Source organism: Mus caroli, chromosome 10 (assembly GCF_900094665.2).
Source record: "Mus caroli chromosome 10, CAROLI_EIJ_v1.1, whole genome shotgun sequence".
Lineage (NCBI taxonomy): Eukaryota > Metazoa > Chordata > Mammalia > Rodentia > Muridae > Mus > Mus caroli.
Window position 1 is genome coordinate 84,760,305 of NC_034579.1, and position 19,065 is coordinate 84,779,369.

At 41.7% G+C, this 19,065-nt stretch overlaps 1 protein-coding gene and 1 pseudogene across 3 annotated transcripts in view; one reads left to right on the top strand and one right to left on the bottom strand.

Annotated features, from left to right (window-relative positions):
• The window catches only part of Apaf1 (apoptotic peptidase activating factor 1), a 91,211-nt gene that overhangs the window by 16,202 nt on the left and 55,944 nt on the right, over window positions 1-19,065 (bottom strand). For all 3 annotated transcript variants that reach the window (XM_029482685.1, XM_021173539.2, XM_029482686.1), the window contains 5 exons: window positions 16,597-16,725; window positions 13,514-13,639; window positions 11,940-12,059; window positions 7,338-7,454; window positions 3,291-3,416 (listed from right to left, as the gene is read on the bottom strand). In XM_029482685.1, coding sequence (XP_029338545.1) covers window positions 3,291-3,416; window positions 7,338-7,454; window positions 11,940-12,059; window positions 13,514-13,639; window positions 16,597-16,725 — 618 coding nt within the window. The remainder of the gene's footprint in view (window positions 1-3,290; window positions 3,417-7,337; window positions 7,455-11,939; window positions 12,060-13,513; window positions 13,640-16,596; window positions 16,726-19,065) is intronic.
• Window positions 95-195, top strand: LOC115032186 (annotated as a pseudogene).

Sequence of the window (19,065 nt, forward strand, 5' to 3'; positions counted from 1 at the left end):
AAAACAAAGAAAAATAAGCCAAATATCTCAATCCATCATTTCTTAGAAAAAAATAGTGTTTTTTTACATGACACACTAGAGATCCTTAAATGGCGCTTGCTTTGGCAACACACATACAAAAACTGGAACCACACAGAGATTAGCATGGACCCTGTGCAGAAATGACAGGCAAATCATGAAGTAGTCTTTTTGTTTTTTGTTTTTTGTTTTTTAAAGATTAAGTTCCCTTATGTAGTCCTGGTTATCTTGGAACTCAGCGCATCAGCAGGGCTGGCCTAATACCTGCCTTCCTCTGCTTCCCCAGGGCTTGGGTTAAAAGTGTGCACCACCACACCCAGCAGCAGCCCATTAGGTTTAAGCCTCCCAGTCTCAGCTGGATCCCTGGACTCCACACAGCAGAAGAGACTCATTTCCTGCATGCTGTACTCTGACCTTCACACGACTCCAGGATGCGCATGTGCGTGAGCATCCGCATAAAGCAAGCACGTTTTCAAAGTGCTGTGCAGATGAAAATCATCCTAAGCAGTCCACAAAAAAGAAGATAAAGTATAACTTGTATTTTTAAAAATAACTTCTATTCTAAAAATATTTCTAAAAATTATTTCTCCCTCTGGCTGAGAATATCTCCAAAGAGGTCATAAAACCCTATGAATTTAAGTTCGTGCCGTATACAATGTCCCAACAGGATTTATCTGATGTAGTTAAGTTTCCTCCGTTTCAAAGACATCTGGAGAGGAGGAAATGTGACTATGATATGAATTTCACAGTTAATAAAGAAGCATCGTGGGAGCTTACAATAAAGTTTCTGTATTAAAGCCAAACTTCATCCCGATCCTACACCTTCTCAAAGACTCAACACAGCAAAATTGGTTTTCCAAGATAGTTTTTAATGGGATAGTTAAAAGCTGCCATCATAGGAAATATTAACTGAATAAAACCAGGAGTGTAACCCAGCAGGAGAACACTGGCTAGGATAGGGAGCAGTGACACAGGCCTTTAGTCCTGCCGCTCAAGAGGCAGAGGCAGGTGGATCTTTCTGAATTCAAGGCTAGCCTGGGCTACATAACAAGTTTGAAGCCTGAGCCACATAATGAGAGCCCTATCTTAGAAAGGAAAGGAAAGGAAAGGAAAGGAAAGGAAAGGAAAGGAAAGGAAAGGAAAGGAAAGGAAAGGAAAGGAAAGGAAAGGAAAGGAAAGNGGGAGGGAGGGAGGGAGGGAGGGAGGAAGGAAGGAAGGAAGGAAGGAAGGAAGGAAGGAAGGAAGGAAGGAAGGAAGGAAAAAGAAAGTTGTTAGACATTAAAACTGTTATGATAGAAATAGAAAAAAAATCAGTAAGAGTGTTGGAAATATAAAAGCTGAAGAAAATTCCAGAATATAAAGCAGAGTGTAGAGAGTTGAGATTCCTTATGCCTAGACCCAGGAACTGGAGGCAGAGGTTATCCTCAGCTACGAGGTAAGTTCAAATCCAGCCTGGGCCATAAAGGACCCTGCCTCAAACAAGAAACCAAAACCAAGGACTAGAAGACTGGCCTGGGAACCAATATATAAATGAGTTTTACAAAAAGAGAATAAGAGTGGAGCAGAAAGGAAAAAGAAGAAATCATTTAAGTGAATCCTGAATTTAAGAATAAGTTTCCTTAAAAGAAACTCCCCAAATGAACAAAATAGAAGGCAGCAAGCATGTCACCATGAAATTTCACAACTCTGAGGGCACAGGGAACATTTCAAAATCTTCCACAAAGATCTAAAAGCTTGAACGGTGGAGCAAGCCCTTAGTTCCAGCATCAGGAGGCAGAGGCAAGAGGAGTGCTGTGAGTTCAAGGCTAGCCTGGTCTACAGAGTGAGTTCTAGGCCAGGCAGAGCTACACGGTGAGATCCTGTCCCAATAACAAAACAAACAAAAACAGAATGACTTTAGACTTCTCAATATAAATTTTGGAACATGGAACAAAAAGTGAAGCAATACCTTTAAAGTTTTAAGGTAAAATAATTTCCAGCCATTCGTTTCAAAGATTGAATTTTTCTAAACTATATTACGATAGAATTTCCAACCATGAGGTGTGGGATACATGCCTGTAATCCCAGCATTCAAGAAGTTGAGGCAAGAGGATAGAGTTCAAGACCAGTAAGCACATGCCATATAGCAAGGTTCGGGACAGTGTGGCTACATAGGAAGAGCCTATCTTAAAATAAATGGAAAGAAAGAAAGAAAAGACAGGAAGTGCATTCATGATATCCTTTAGCATACAGTCTGTTTGGTCATGGTGATATTGAGGATCTAAACCTCACACCAGTTCTGTCACACCACGGTGATGGCGGGTCTGATGAATGGCTCTAGGTGCATGTATGCATGACACGTGCTAAAGACAGGCGAGGTGGGAAGAGCACAAATGTTCAATCCTCACCATTGGGAATTCAGCAGTTCTCCAAGTGAAAAATTAAAAATAGTGTGACAAGCCTGCCATATGGCGGCACGAAGGTAAACATCAGAAGACACGATTGCAAAGATCTAAAAATACCTAAATATCTAAAACCTACCCGTGGTGGTTTGAAGAATAAGCAATGGGAAGGGTCTGTTCCTCACAGCAAGCCTTATAATAAATAGCATATTAATTTTTGTATGTGGACTAGGACTTGAATAAAAATTAAATGGATTTTAAAACAATAGAGTAAGCTCAGAGTCTTGATTGATATATATATATATATATATATATATAAATAAAATTATGGCAAACTACTCATTTTTTATCACCACAACAAACATTATTCTTAATAGGACAGGATAAGTGATGTAAACAAGAGCTAGGCATGGTGGTTCATGTCTGCAATCCCAGCACTCACATGGCTGAGACAGGAAGATTGCCAAAAGTCCAAAGAAAGCCTGGTCTGCACAAAGCAAGTTCTAGGCCATAGAGGTCTACACAGCAAGGCCTTGCCTCACAAAAGAAGAATGAAGACACAAAAAACAAAACAAAAATCTAAGGCAGCATTTAGTTATGAAAATAAAAGAAATTACATAAAGATGGCAAAACTATACTTATACAAATAAATATCAACACCAAGACAGGATAAATACTTAACTCAAGAAACCTCAGTGGGCTGCCTACTGTGTGCCACACCCATAGAAAATTATGAAACATGACTGGCCTCTATAAAGCCCATGTGTACAGTTAGAATGTAGACCCAAAACAGTATCTTTAAGTGACCAAGCTTTAGCACAGGGTTGACACAGAAGTGTTCTGTTGTTCCTCTCTCTAATAGTACAAGCGCTAGTTCGTTCATCCGCTCACCTGAATCACAGAATCTTCAGAACTTGAAATCAGTGTCTTCCCATCAGCTGTGAACTGGATGTGCCGGACAGCTTTCTTGTGCCCAGTCCCAGAACTGAAAACTCTGTTGTTTGGAAGTTCTATAATCTTCAAAAAAAAACAAAAAAATACCACAAGAAATTAATACAAAGAAATTAAGCAACACTTAGGTACTGTACCCCCAACAACGTATATACATGTAGATGCCTCGCATACACCTGGCCCTGCCCCCAGCCCCAATCAAGTATTCATTAGAAAGGCCAATGGCAGGAGGAATGGGTCTTCTCAGTACTCAAGGACTCAAGTCATCAAAGCAAGTGACAGTCCAGGCTCAGTCTCCATAATCAAAATGTCAATGGGAAAGAAGAAAGGATAAGAACCCTGAATAATGCATGGCAGCTCTTCAGGGAAAACAGGAATGAGGAGAGAGAAAGAGCATCATGGGGCACAGGGATACAGAAGGCTAGAGAACTGTGGGAGGACAAGCCTTAGAAAGACCAAACACAGAGATTCTGAAGGTAGTCACTGGCCTGGTGAGATGCATCAGTGGGTAAGTGCTTGCTACATTATCAGGTAACTGGAGTCTGACCCCTAGGATTACATGGTAAGGAAAGAACTGACCTCTCCCTCCAAAATCTAGCCTTAGAGCTCACACCAGTACAGTGTCCTGTAAACACACACATAGAAAAAAGTGATGTAACACAAACTACAAACATTTTTGGGTGACTATACCAAAAATGCTTTCAAACGAACTCATATGGGTGTGGGGATGTGGGGGGAGGGTGTAGGGGGGAGGGGTGGTTGGTTTTGTTTTGTTTTGTTTTGTTTTGTTTTGTTTTGTTTTTGAAAGTGTAAGAGACTTTTTATTACATAGAGATGGAGGAGTGTTCCTCTTTTTCCACATCCTGGCCAGCATCTTCTGTCATCTGAGTTTTTGATCTTCGATTGGTGTCAAGTGGAATCTCAGGGTCATTTTGACTTGCATTTCCTTGATAAGTATGTTGAACATTTCTTTAAGTGCCTCTCAGCCATTCCAAATTCTTCAGTTGAGAACTCTCTGTTTAGCTCTGTACACCATTTTTAATAGGGTTATTTGGTTCTCTGGAGTCTAACTTCTTGAGTTCTTTGTATATTTTGGATAAGAGTCCTCTATCAGATGTAGGATTGGTAAAGATCTTTTCCTAATCTGTTGGTTGCCATTTTGTCCTGTTGACAGTGTCCTTTGCCTTACAGAAGTTTTGCAATTTTATGCGGTCCCATTTGTCAATTCTTGATCTTAGAGCATAAGCCATTGGTGTTCTGTTTAGGAGATTTTCCCCTGTGCCCATATCTTCGAGGATCTTCACCACTTTCTCTTCTACTGGTTTCGGTGTATCTGGTTTTATGTGGAGTTCTTTGATTCACTTAGACTTGAGCTTTGTACAGGGAGATAAGAATGGATTGATTTCTAACCAGTACCCCGGAACTCTTGTCTCTAGCTGCATATGTATCAAAAGATGGCCTAGTCGGTCATCACTAGAAAGAGAGGCCCATTGGACATGCAAACTTTATATGCCCCAGTACAGGGGAACGCCAGGGCCAAAAAATGGCAATGGGTGGGTAGGGAAGTAGAGGGGAGGGTATGGGGGACTTTTGGGATAGCATTGGAAATGTAATTGAGGAAAATACGTAATAAAAAAATATATATAAAAAAAATGGATTGATTTGCATTTATCTACATGCTGACCGCTGCCAGTTGAACAAGCACCATTTGTTGAAAATTCTCTTTTTTCCACAGTATGGTTTTGGCTTCTTTGTCAAAGATCAAGTGAACATAGGTGTGTGGGTTTATTTCTGGGTCTTCAATTCAATTGCATTGATTTACCTGCCTGTCACTGTACCAATACCATGCAGATTTTACCACTATTGCTCTGTAGTACAGCTTGAGGTCAGGCATGGTGATTCCCCAGAAGCTCTTTTATTGTTGAGAATTGTTTTTGTTATCCTGGGATATTTGTTATTCCAGATGAATTTGAGAATTGATGTTTCTATCTTTGTGAAGAATTGAGTTGAAATTTTGGTGGGGATTACACTGAATCTTTAGATTACTTTTCATAAAATGGCCATTTTTGCTATGTTAATCCTATGTAGCTAGGCTATCCACATACTCCAAATCCTTCCTCTTTAGTGCTTCAAATGCTGAGATTGCAATTGTGTATCACCTTGGTTGGCACAATGCCTGACTCTTGATTGGCTTTTGTGCTGGGCAGACTAGTCTGTGAGGGATCCGGGACCCAAGATGGCTCCCCCAGGTGCTCCGGCAGAGCCCTCACGGGTGGACACCTCTCCTCTAGCAGGGAAGGTGCCCGGATGTCTGGAGCCCGAAACGGGGTCTGCCCCAGAAGCTGTGTAGCTTCTGCCTGTCCCAAAAGCTGTGTTGTTTCTGTAGTCCGCCCTCTCACCTGCGTGAAGGAGAGGTGTTTATTTGCCCATTTGAAATAATAGAGAAGATGGTGCTGTAACTTAAGATTCTAGAAATCTAACCTGTTGTTGGGAGAAAAAAATGAGCCCTCAAAAAGCAAAGAGAAATTGTGTGCCTGGGACCTTCTCAGAAGAGTGGAAGAGTCACCATCACTAGAGGAGAGACAGGGTGGCAATGATGTGGCTTACACTGGCACACTAGGCTCTGCCACTTAGGAAAACTGTGGGGATTAGGAGAGTAGACATCTGTAAGACAAGAATCCAGTATTCAGTATCCATCTTGTATGTCTGAGAGGATCCAGAACAAAAAACAGTAGTTGCTGGGGTTGGACCATTTGAAATTGTCATTTTTAAACACTAAAAAATCACTTAAAATATGTAAATGTTGGCATTTTCCCAGAGTTCAATGCATCTTTATATTATGGGAGAACTGTGAGGAAGTTAAGGGTGTAAAAAAAGAGGATTTTTTTTTTAACTTTTTAAAGGTTTGCTTTTACTTTACATGTTAAAGTGTTTGCCTGCGTGCGTGTTAAGTGCACCACATGTCTGCCTCGTGTGCGTGGAGGTCAGAATACAGCCTTAGATCCTTGGGAATGGAGTTACAGGGGGCTGAATGTCGCGGTGTGAGTGCTGAGAACCAACCTACCAACAGAAACCTCAGACCCATTCCAAATATATACTACACAGCAGAACAAAAAATGGGGCTGAGAGAACACTGAGGAAAGCCATAGCTATGCAATAATCCTGTGCTTAACAAACAACTGTCAGACACTTGCTCACAGCACTACCCATGTTACAAACATCTGACCGCTCTTGACTGGCTCCACAGAGCTCTTAGCTGCTAAGGGAGACCTAGAAGCACTGACGTCACTCCCTCTACTGTGTGCAAGCCTTTCCTCTCTTCTTGTGGACTACTGTGGCCTGGAGACCATGTGTGTAATCCCTTATGAAAAGGACCCCATGGTAAATGTGGCTAATGTCTCGGTCCCCAAGAGCCTAGGAGAGGAAAGGTGAGAAGGACCAGTGTTCCCTAAGTTCCGTAACTAGACGACAGGTGCTCTTGTGATGAACTCAGCATGTGATAAAGGTCAGGATATCTACATACAAACCGATTTCCATTGCAATAGCTTTTCTGCATCAGTGTCTGATTCTTGCTATGTATTGGTTGTGCTAGATAAGTTCAGAATTTCGGGTAGTGAACAAGAATATGCCTAACATCAAGTGTAGAAAAGCAGTGGACACGGGGGCCCTGTAGTAACATTCTCAAAAGTCTAGAAATGACATCACATGGCTAGTTCTAAGAGAGGGGAATGCTTTTGTACAGTTAGCTAAGAGTGTTCAGCTTTTTACTATGTATAAAACAGCCAGACAGCTAGACAATGAGGAATACAGACAGCCCGAGAAGCAGGAGCACTGTGAGAAGACTCTAATGGAGTATGAGGTACAGTCTGTGGTACAGTCATGACTACTAGATCCCAGAGAACTCTGTCTAGTCTACAGCTGTACACTGCCAAGCGCATGGCTAGCTCTGAGTAAATGGCTCTAGTCACAGCCCTGGAGACTGAATACCTTAATGGCTCCATCTTCATCTCCGAATGCCACGTACTCAAGGTGTGGACTGAGGCAGCAGCAACTCACTTGGGCTTCAGGCAGGTAATCAATCTGGCCTGTTTTTCCAGCAATGAGCTAATAAGAAAGAAGGCAGGTCAGTTACTAGGTTGCGTAAGCATTGTTCTGTTGTCATTCTTCGGAAGAGAGGCTTCAACTGCAAAGAGACAGCACTGAAAATGACCAAGAGTTCTCAGGGAGACAACAAAGCCGGACCCTAATCTTGGCAGCTGTATTTAGCACTTTACGCTTTGTTTTATTTCACTTATGAGGCTTGGATACATTTTCATAAAATAAAAGAAGCTTTAAAAAGGTTTGGAAAGCAGCTGCTGTGCCCACCGCCTGAGACACATCTGTCTGGTATGCAGTCTCACAGCTAGCCGCACATCCTGTCTTTTATTTCTTCTCAAAGCCTGTTTTAATAGGGTTATCACTTGTTATAATACATTCTCCTGAAATCTTCAAAGGGGCCGTGAAACAGGCCTGAGACAGACATTATACACAATGATAACTCAAAATTGAAATTTATATACTCCGAATCACTCACAAAGCAAGGTAAATTAAGATTCTTTCCTTCTTTGAGGGTAGGGTAATAGATCTTACGGAAGAAACTTGAAAGCATAATTTGTGTCATTGAACTTGTAATACTTAAACTAAGATTATCCAACTTCATAACTACTACCTAATGCTAATGATTAGCTTTTTAAAATAAAAGAAAAAGAAAGAGCACCTCAATTAAAAGATATGACCCCAGGAAATACTTCCCAAGCTTAAACCAGTTATCAGATTCCTTTCTAACTTCTGATCTAAAAATCTGAATTATTTCTCAGCATGGCACATACAATGAAATTATTTCTGCTACACTGATTTTAAGGTTAATTAATAATATGTAGCTTTCCCTTTCTAACAGTTTGCCCAAACTTCTCTGATCTATTAGATATTTAAAATCAAGACTAAATAGCTACAGGCTGCTGGGGAAGAAGAGTCACCAATGCTCTTACCTAACTGTGGCCACTTCATGCTACAATACATCTGTTTAGTAAATTATGCAATAGTAGAATGACTTCTATGGGGTGACCTGATGATGCTTGTATTCTAATGCTAATTTGGGACCCCAAAGATTGGTGCCCCAGAAACCAGAGAGTCAGCACACGCTAGCTAAGTGGCCCTGCTCCCAGTTAATTGTGATTGGTAAATAAAGATGCCAACACTGCTGGGCTTGGTGGCGCACGCCTTTAATCCCAGCACTTGGGAGGAAGAGGCAGGTGGATCTCTGAGTTCGAGGCCAGCCTGGTCTACAGAGTGAGTTCCAGGGCAGCCAGGGAAGGAGGAAGAAGAAGACACCATGGGGTAAAAGAAGAACTCGCAAGAGAGGAGAAAGGAGAAGCCACCATGGGTTAGCTGAGCCATAAAAATGTGGCCCTGAGGGCTGTCCAATTGGGTTAAGAGCAGCCCAAATGGAACACAGTAAACAGTGAGTAATAACTGGGAGTTATCGATAGGAAAGTAGATTCTACCAGCTTGGAGGGTAGGCAGCTGCCCAGCTACTTTGCTGATTAAGGCTTGTTGTAAATATAATGGCTGTGACTGTATCTCTCATCCAGGAGCTCAATAACCAAGGTGGAGTAGAAGCCCTGGGTTGGGATTTTAAATATTTACTACAACAGATAACCAAGCTCTTTTGATTGGATTTACGGGTGGGTCCATAAAGGGAACTCATACCTAGTGGTCAAACCCATGGCTTCGGGGGTCACGGGCTCCATGCAGGGAACCTACTACTGTTACTTTGCTAAACAGAAGTGTCATCAAACTGCCTTCTCAACAGTGAGGGCTTCGGAGGTACTACCCCTCCATGAGGACCTGTTAGCCAGTTAAGAATTATTCGGGGAGAGGAAGTCATCTTCTTCAGCTGGGTCACCACTGACTGAATGCCATACCCCAGTAACTAACCCTCTACCCCTACTAGCCTCAGTAGGGTATATACATCACATACACAGGAAAGTAGGTGGGCAATTTATTGGAAAAGGGGGGCTCAATGAAAGTGGAAAAGAGATGTGAGAAGGTAATGGGGTGTATATGATCAAAATGCACCATACACATACACACACACTCACACACACACACACACACACACACACATATATAATATTATATATATATATATATATATATATATATATATACACATATATGTCAAGCAGTATTTTCTTAAAAGACTGAACTACTGAAAAATGATGATCTTCCTCCATAAAATTGAACCCTTTTTTTAATTAATAAATTAAAAATTCTGCATGTACTCTATTGGAACTATTTGTCTGTGAAACTGTCCTCTAAACTCTTGAAGACTATGACAATCAGTAGAATAACATTTTTATAATCAGACAACCTTTGTCGCTTTGGTTATGACAAATGTCACTGAAAGGTTGCATGGGCTTGATTTTAAACAATACAAGCTAGGGGACAATGAACTTGGAAAGAACTATAATAGAAATATCCCAAGCAAAAGACTCAATCTATTAAAAAAGTAAGTAAGTAACAAATTCATATTCAATTTCCTGTCCAAGTTCATACCATAAATACAGAACATTGATCAACATATTGAGAAGGTGGTGTGTGAACTTATAAAACACAAATCAAGACAAACTTAGAGATGTTTTACAACTTGACTCTAAACCCGGAACAGTGCAAGACTCTAAACCCGGAACAGTATCAATGGATCCCAGGTAGAAATGTCTTCAACACAGATTTTGCCTTAACCTGGACCGAAGTCATAGACTACTGACAGTCACAAATGAGCTTCAGAGAAGTGCCAGGGTTCAGTTCTCCTCCCAGAGCCAGTTGGTACTAGTCTGAAGAGCCCTGGGCTCCCTGTGCTTCACCTGAGCATTGAAGCTTTGGTACCCCAGCTCTGCCTGCCGTCTGCTGGTCCTCCCCAGCTCTCCATGTGTGTCCCCTCCTGCGCCTACCTCACCTCCTCCTCCCACCCTTTCACAGTTGCTCTTGCTCCCTAGATTAAGTACAAATAAATAATCAAGAAAAATAAAGTCTGGAGCTAGAGCGATGGTTCAGTGGTTAAGAGCACTGACTGTTCTTGCAGAGAGAGGGCCAGGGGTCAGTTTCCAGCACCAACATGGTAGGTAACTCAAAATGGTCTGTAACCCCAGCTCCAGGAAATGCAGTGCTGGCCTCTGTGGATACTGCACACTGAGGTATTTAGGTAAACACACACACGTACATTTTAAAAATAAACAAAAATTTAAAAAAGAAGAGATGAATCCAACAGATCAGATTATCAGTGCTAAAGCCTAGAAACTAGTAAGGTATTTCAAAGTTCAGTGTTTGAGTGTTTGCCTCACATACACAAGGTCTCATCCCCATTACCACCAATGCAGGGGGGAAAATGAGGTTAATACAGACTATGTTTTTGATCTAAGTATTAATGGAAGGCTCAAAGGTAACATAAGAAATCATCTGGAGGATGCTATGATCGGGTTTCTGTCCTCCCCAGGCCTCTCCCTAGAGAATCTCAGGAGCAGAAGTAATCATTTGCTAGTTTATGGAAGAGCCACACTGATTCCAGGGACATATTGTCTCTGGCTGCTGCCCTTACCCCTCAAAATCACAACCCAGTCACTCGGCTCCTCACCTCAATATCTCCTACGAAGGTCTAACAACCAACTGTACCATGAGGGCTAGCCACCATGAAGACAGCCACTTGTGTCAAGTGAGCGTTCTTCCTGCTGTCAGCCCCTCCAATGCTACCCCTCCTCCCAGGACGTCTACTCAGAGGCCACTTTACTTGGGCCCCCAACTCAGTGGTGCGGACCTGCTAGATGACAACATCCCTCAGGTTATCTGCTATTACAACCACACAGAGGCTCAAAACCACCATTCCCATCAGAGAACCTCTGGGACTACTGTCTAGCCACAGGGAGATCAGCCTAAGGTAACCTGTTTGGATCCCTAAGCAACATAGTTATTCTAATATTATCAACAAGCCGTCCCTTCTCTGGGACTAGGAAGTGTTCAAAGATCCTGAACAAGGGCATGACTAAGTGAACTAATGAGCAGGAGTGATTCAGTATGCAGTCCGGCTCCCTCCGCCTCAGCTCGGATGACCGAGACTCCTCCACTTAAGATGATCTGTGCTTCTAAAGACCCTATTTTCCTTTCCCTGAAAAAAACAAAAACAAAAATTAGCTTCAGTTCGTATGTTCACCCCTTGCCCGCGCAGCGACACATCCAAGTCACTTCAGTGAGCAAGTTCAAGCTTGTCTTTGTGGAGGTCTCAAGGCCCTGTGCAAATCAAAGGATGTAATTACACACAGCCTCAAGAGAGAAACAAGGTTGAAGATGGGGAGGAAGCATCTTATTTCATTCTAACTCCTGGCATACTCAACACTCCAAACCTCAAACCAAGAGCCCACATAATGCCTTGCTCAACTAATGCCTTATAGGCACCTGGTAGGACAACACAACTATGCCCCATTCTGAACCCAAAAACAAATAGAAAAAAGCCCGAGTTCCACCAAACAACGTTTCCGGTATTTTTAAAAGACTCACTTGCAGGCCTCTTATGTTGTCAACTGCAAGGACCATCGTTTCGTTCTCTTGAAACACGACGTCTATTTCCTGCTTTAGCACGATGGCAGAGTTCTTGCATACCTTTTTTGTCTCCCAGACCTGAGTAAGAGATAAAGGCATTAAGATCACTGTGTGCTGTCAGCCACTCCTCCCTCTGAGACATTGTACAGACAACTCAGTCTTCAAGCAAGGTAATACATTGTGATTCACAGTTAAAACGCATAGGATATAAAACAATAAATATGTATTAACATGTCCTATAGCACGAAACGGTTGCTACTACATGAGTTGTGGGCTCTGCAGTCCAAATGTCTCTGTGAATTCTACTTTAATATCAACATAAACAAACAAACAAACAAAAGCAAAAAAGCTGTGCCATTAGGGAGGTTAGCCCAGGCTGGCACCCATCTACAGTAAGATACAGAGCTCACAGCAGAACGTAAATCACGGGTCACTAAACCTGTGCTCTGGCACAGTTTTCTCTCTCTCTCTCTCTCTCTCTCTCTCATAAACAAGACCTTCTTGATGACAGAAGCGGTGAGTTGGTGAGTTGGTTTATACTCTAGGAAGTCAGCACATAGAGCAGCACTGGCCTTTCTGGGCTTTTCCTAATGTGAGAATTAGTAAGTCAGTACATGTATGGTACTTTGCACAATGGGCGACATCTAGTAACATTAAATTAATTTTAGCTATGATTTGTATAAAACACTGTACTGGATGTTACAAGCACCAACTAGGATTCCTAGACTCACACATCTGCATATAATTTGATAGGCATCAGCCAAAAGTAACACAAAATTATGTAATATTAAAGGAGACATATATTCTCCTAAACAGAGAAGGCTTGAGTAGACCTTAAGATGATGGTAAAGATTCCAGTATTCCAGTAAGTGGAAAGCCGAAAGTAAGATTTACCAAACATAAGGAGCTACTTAAGGAACAGAACAAGCAGGCTATCTGGAAATGTTACCTACAGGAATAAACCAAAGGACAGTCTGGGACCAAACAAGATCATACGGTGGAGGAGCGAACAGCAGACTTAGAAGGGTCTATTTACTCTGATGAGCACACACACACACACACACACACACACACACGTATACAAACATATACATATACCCTAGCCACATCGTGAAGTAAAGAAAGGAGATGTGTTCCAGCCTAACACCTCTCATGGCAGAAAGGCCGTCAATCTGGATATGAACAGTAGGAATGGAAAAGGAGAGATAATAATAGAAAGGTAAAATACAGGAGCTCTGAGAACTATCATGTAATTAAATATGAGAATTCAAGAGGAAGAAGAGAAGCCTTCCCAGGACTCAGAGGTGCTGTGCAAGCAGCTTACTCACCGGCCTTTGCTCAGCACCTGGCTCAGGGACAGTCAATGAAACGCCCAGGGGAAGGACACACGGCTCACAGAATAGCACTTTTCCAGGATAGATATGTACCTAGGAGCTTTGTATCTTACTTCCCTTAGTACTTCCCCCAAAATTTCTTTCTCTATAAATTTAGTTTAAAATGTTTGAAATGAAAAAAATCTCAGTATTTCTCACCCTTATTGTTTGGTCATCAGAAGCTGTCAAAAATGACGAGCCATCGGGAGAAAACATCACACCGTGAACCCAACTCAAATGTCCTCTGCAGTCGGCCACCTTTAGGCGGGAGTCTATGTTCCACAACTACAGAGTAAGCAAAGAACACAGGAAATCACATTCATAGCCAGTTTAATGTGCCAGAGATACTAGAAAGAACAATAATGACCCAGTGGTACTATTTCTACAGATAAAGCCCCAAAACACATTGTCAAAATTTAAAACTGGATTGCACATAAATGATTTATTATACAATCATACTTTTAACAGTAAATAAACAGAAATAACAAAGCTTGCCATGTTGGTACAGGTCAGCTGATGCATCTCACATTTAGTGAACACAAAGCTCTGGGTTCCCTCCACAAAACACACACACACTCACTCTCTCTCTTTCTCTCTCAAAAACAGACATGAATCTAGTGTACATAAGGAAAATACCTTGAAAGCAGAGGGAAACTAACAGAATATATTATAATTAATCATATAATGGAATATTATGCAAAATGGGATGAGAAAAATATCCCCAAAATAACTAAGCTCTATGATATCTATTTAAGGGAAAAAAAAAGAAGAACATACACTATTTTTCATTTAAGAATTAGATGTTTGAAATGCTCAAACAATAAATAAAAGCTTTTTTCTTTTGTTTTTTAAATTACAAAGTCTGGGGGTGTGGTTTGGTTGGTAAAACGCAACATGAGGGCAGAAGGATCAGAAGTACAGAGTCATCCTTGGCTACAGAGTGAATGTGAACCTAGCCTGGGCTACATAAGAGCCTGTCTCAAAGGAAAAAGGAAAAAAAAGAGAGAGACAAGGAAAATGAATATGTGAACATATAGATGGCTGCAGACATATGCATGTACATGCAGATAGAAATCCGCTTACATATGCAACAAGATGCTGCCTCTGAGACAAAGCAATGAGAGGGGTAATGCTACTGAAATCCCTCTGAGAACAACTTACTATAAAGCTCTGAAGCTAGAGTCATGTATGTGTTTTATCTTTTTTTAAAATCAATCTAAAAATAACAGGATGCCATAATCAGCTTCCATGTAAGGATTATCTCTCTAATACTGTCATCCAACCTTCCTCTGAGCTGCTGCAAAGCCCTACAATAAATGAGCACACTAACTGTAGCGTGTACACCGTGCCCTTCCCACCCAGGCTTACAACAACCTGTCGGAGCCGGCCACCGTCCCAGCAGCATTGGTCCTGGGTTCTGCTGTACATCCCTCAAATATACTCCAGCCTAATGAAGCCTGAGTTCCTCTCATTACACTTTGAATTACAGACCTACTTTATGACTTCAGAATTAGCATGGACAGAACAAGCACTTCATCACATGACCAGTGATTTTCACTTGCTGCAGCCAGTTACAAAATGGTTACATGAAAAGCCTGCCTTGGGGGCTGGTGAGATGGCTCAGCAGTTAAGAGCACTGGATGTTCTTCCGGAGGTCATAAGTTCAAATTCCAGCAACCACATTGTGGCTCACAACCATCAGTAATGAGAAACAAATGAAAAAAACCTTTGGGCCAGAGCAAGAGGAAGAAGGGAAAGGGGAAAAAGAAAAAGAAAAGCCTGTTTTATCTCTAGAGTCCAAACTGGGAAATACTGTAGTAAAGGACAGAAATTAAAGTAATCTCACAACTGAAAAATCTCAAGCATCCCTGTTCCTTTCTGCCTTTAACTTGGTTCTCTCTCAGTTGTCATTTTGAGCTTTCACGGCAAAGCCCTTAAATTTCAAGAAGGAAGACATTCATTGTTTCCTGGAGCTTTCTAAGGATGATAGAGGGTAAGGATCTTAGAAATGATAGGAAGTACAAAATTGCAAACATTGTTTTATTTGTGCTTGGCACCGACAATGCTCTCTTAACTAATCAGACAGATAACTTCCATCTTACCCTGTTCAAATTATCCACGGGTCTGAACGCACATCTGTCTTATAAAGATTAGCATCTGGGGCTGGGGAGGTGGCTCGGTGGTAAGATACTTGCTCTGCAAGCCTGAGAACCTGAGTTTGAATTCTCAGCACCCATGTAAAATGCCAAATGTGTGTAACCCCAGCACTGTGGGGAGACACAGGCAGATCCAGAGATCCCTGACCAGCCAGCATAGTCAAAACAGTGAGCTTTTCTTCAGTGAGAGACTGTCTCAGGGCAATAAAGAAGCAGGTGGTGGAGGAAGATCCCTCAGGTCTCTGCATGTGCACTCTGTCAGATCTATATACCACATACACATATATACCAAACACACACACATGCAAGAAGAGAGTCTGTGTCTAGACCACTTATGAGATACCACATGTCTATCACTAAGAGTGATCAAAGTACATCATATGCATGCATGAAAATTAACAAATGTATTATTCTATACAGTATATATTTTTTATTTTATATGCTAATTTGAAAACACTGGGTAAGGGGGACAAGAGAAAGGGCTCAATGGATAAGAGCATTTCTCATAAGCATAAGGACCTGGGTTCAAATGCTCAACACCCCTATAAAAAGCCGAGCATGGCTATGTGTGCCTATTATTCCAGCATTTAAGGGTGACAGGCTAATTCCAAAGCTCCATGGCCAGCCACCAGCCAGTGAGAGACCCTTCCTTAAAGAAATAAAGTGAAGAGGAAATAAGGCACGGCATGTGCTTGCATGGATGTGCACATTCATATGCATATACAACACACACACACACATACACGCACACAGGCACGGACACGGACACAGAGTGGGTTAAAGCAAAAAGAAATGCCTCAGAAACTAATGATCATCCCATGGTTTCCTCAGTCCCAAGCACACACTAGATTCAATAAATGCTGGGTAAGTGGTCTTGTCATTCCATCACTGTAAGATCATGTCTTCAATCACATTAAAATAATAAAGCTAGCCATATAATTGGATACCCCAAAGCGATATGTTATTAGACTATGAAGAAAACACAAGTTTCCAAGAAAGCATTCTCAGCAGTTACGGCAGCCACCCTTGCTGCCATCCTTGGACCTCCAGAGACCCAGATTCCATTGAATAAATTCAACTACTCACCTCCACACAGTACTGAGACAGGGCAATCACAGCCAAATGGTCATAGGGGGAGAAGTCACAGTACTGGATGGTGCTGTGATGGCCTGTGTGGATCTCTGCCAATAGGTCACTAGTATGAATATCAAAAAGCTGTTAAAATAAAGAGATATCTATGAAAAACAAAACATCTTAAATTATACCTATGCTGAATCTAAATCTATTTTTAAAAGATGTTCCTCCTACCTCAAATGTAAACTATAAGTCCTGAAATTCTACAGTTACTGATGGCTGGCATAAATGCTGATAGCCATAAATAAGATGTAGAACACTGTATGTATCATTTTAAAATATAGCTCATCTTGAAAGCTCTCTTCTGTGGAGGAAAATTCATCACAGATATTCTCTCAAGCTGGCCTAGGGAAGCAAAACCTTTGTGCATGCATGAACAGGCCAGTCAAGTTAACACGCAGAACAGCTCTCCCTGATGCTACTGATTCAAGAAAGAAAATGCATACTCATGAGCAGAGATGCTCAAAATAACATACTGCAAAGCCCTGCAAAAATGAAATAAGCCCAGTCAATTCTAGTTCTCTCCAGGGCTACCATATTACTCCATTAGAATTAATCATTTTCTCATATTTGAACCAAAATGGCACTTTTCTAGTAATACAGCCTTCACTTCGATTCTTCAAAGATTTTCAAATACTGAATATGTTCTTTCAAAGGTTTTGTCAAATGGTAAGAGTATATATGCTTCATACACACATACAGTAAGTTGATACAGTCTAGTTATTTAAGACTGTGGCCTAGAAGGGAAAAAGGCTTCCAGTGGAAGCTATAAGGAAGCTTAGTTAGTGCACAGCACAGGGACACACACAGATGCGAGCAACATAGCAGAGAAGGCCAGAAACAAAGGGCAGGAAGGCATATTTAAATGTTTCCTGGGGCAGGTTGTTCTTAAAAACTAGTGGCTAAGAGTGACAGGGTAAGAGAATTGGCAAATGTGAAACAGGAAATTGCCCCAGTTGGGGAATGACAACAGAGAAAAGGATTGATGACAGGAGAGGCTAACAGGGAAGAAGCAGAAAAAGGAGCAAACAAGGGTGAAGCCTTGGGGCCTACACATGGGTGAGGGAATCCCACGGTCACTAATTCAGCATGCTACATAGGGTTCTAAGACAAAGTGTTTTATACAATATGGGTTTTTTTTTTCCTTTTCCACTAGAACACACCTTCTGAATGCTTTTAAATGATCCTTCCCTGGGGTTGGGGATTTACCCCAGAGCCTGTGCCTAGCATGGGGTTCAATTCCCAGCACCAGCCAGGAAGTAGGGGAGAAACTTTTTTTCTTAAACATCACAGCTATCTGGAAAATGTAGATGAAGCCACCACCTCACACCTACTGCAATGGCTATACACTTTCAATGAAAAATAAATAAAAATTTAAGTAGAAAAATAGCGGCCAGTGCTACTGAGGATGTGGAGACGTTGACAGCCTTATACCCTGCTAGCAGAAATGTAAAATGGTGCAGCCACTGTGGGAAAGTCGCCTCTCCTCAAAACCATAACACAAGATTATCATTATGCTCTGGCAATTCCAGCATCTGGAGTATATAAAATGGTTATTAAAAGCTGGGCCTCCAGCAGATACATGTTCACGACCATTCACTGCAGCATCATTGACAACAGCCAAGAAGTGGGGAAAGTCAGGGGCCTGTACAGAGGAATGTGATTTTTAAATGTGGTGACTATTCATATACACATATGGGGGGGGGGGAGGGAGGGAGGGACGGAGGGAGGGAGGGAGGGACGGAGGGAGAGGAGAGACAGAGACAGAGAAACAGAGAGTGAGAGACTGTCTAGTTCTGATACATTCTATAACTCAAATAAGCCTTTAAAACACTGGCTCAATGAAATGAGTCAAGCATAAATAAACCAGTATTATATAATACCACTTGTACAATTTCCAGAACAGGCAAATTCATGCATCATGATATTAGTCACCAGGGAGTGGGGATAGAGAACTGAGAATTATTACTGGTAACAGAGTTTCTGTTTGAGTGATGAAAACTTTTAAAACATACAGTGATGGCTGTGTTGTGGTGGTTCATGCCTTTAATCCCGGCATTCAGGAGGCACAGACAGGTGGATCTCTAGTTTAAGGCCAGCCTGGTCTACAGAATGAGTTCCAGGACAGACAGGGCTACACAGAGTCCTTATCAATAAAAGAAAGGCAAGACAAGGCAAAGATGGATGGAAGGATGGATGGATGGATGGAAGGAAGATGCATGCAGTGGTAATGGCTGCACAGCTTTATGAATATGATTACAATGCCAATTGTGTACATTTAAGAATTGTTTGGGCCGGGCAGTAGTGGTGCACGCCTTTAGTCCCAGCACTTGGGAGGCAGAGACAGGCAAATTTCTGAGTTCGAGGCCAGCCTGGTCTACAGAGTGAGTTCCAGGACAGCCAGGGCTACACAGAGAAACC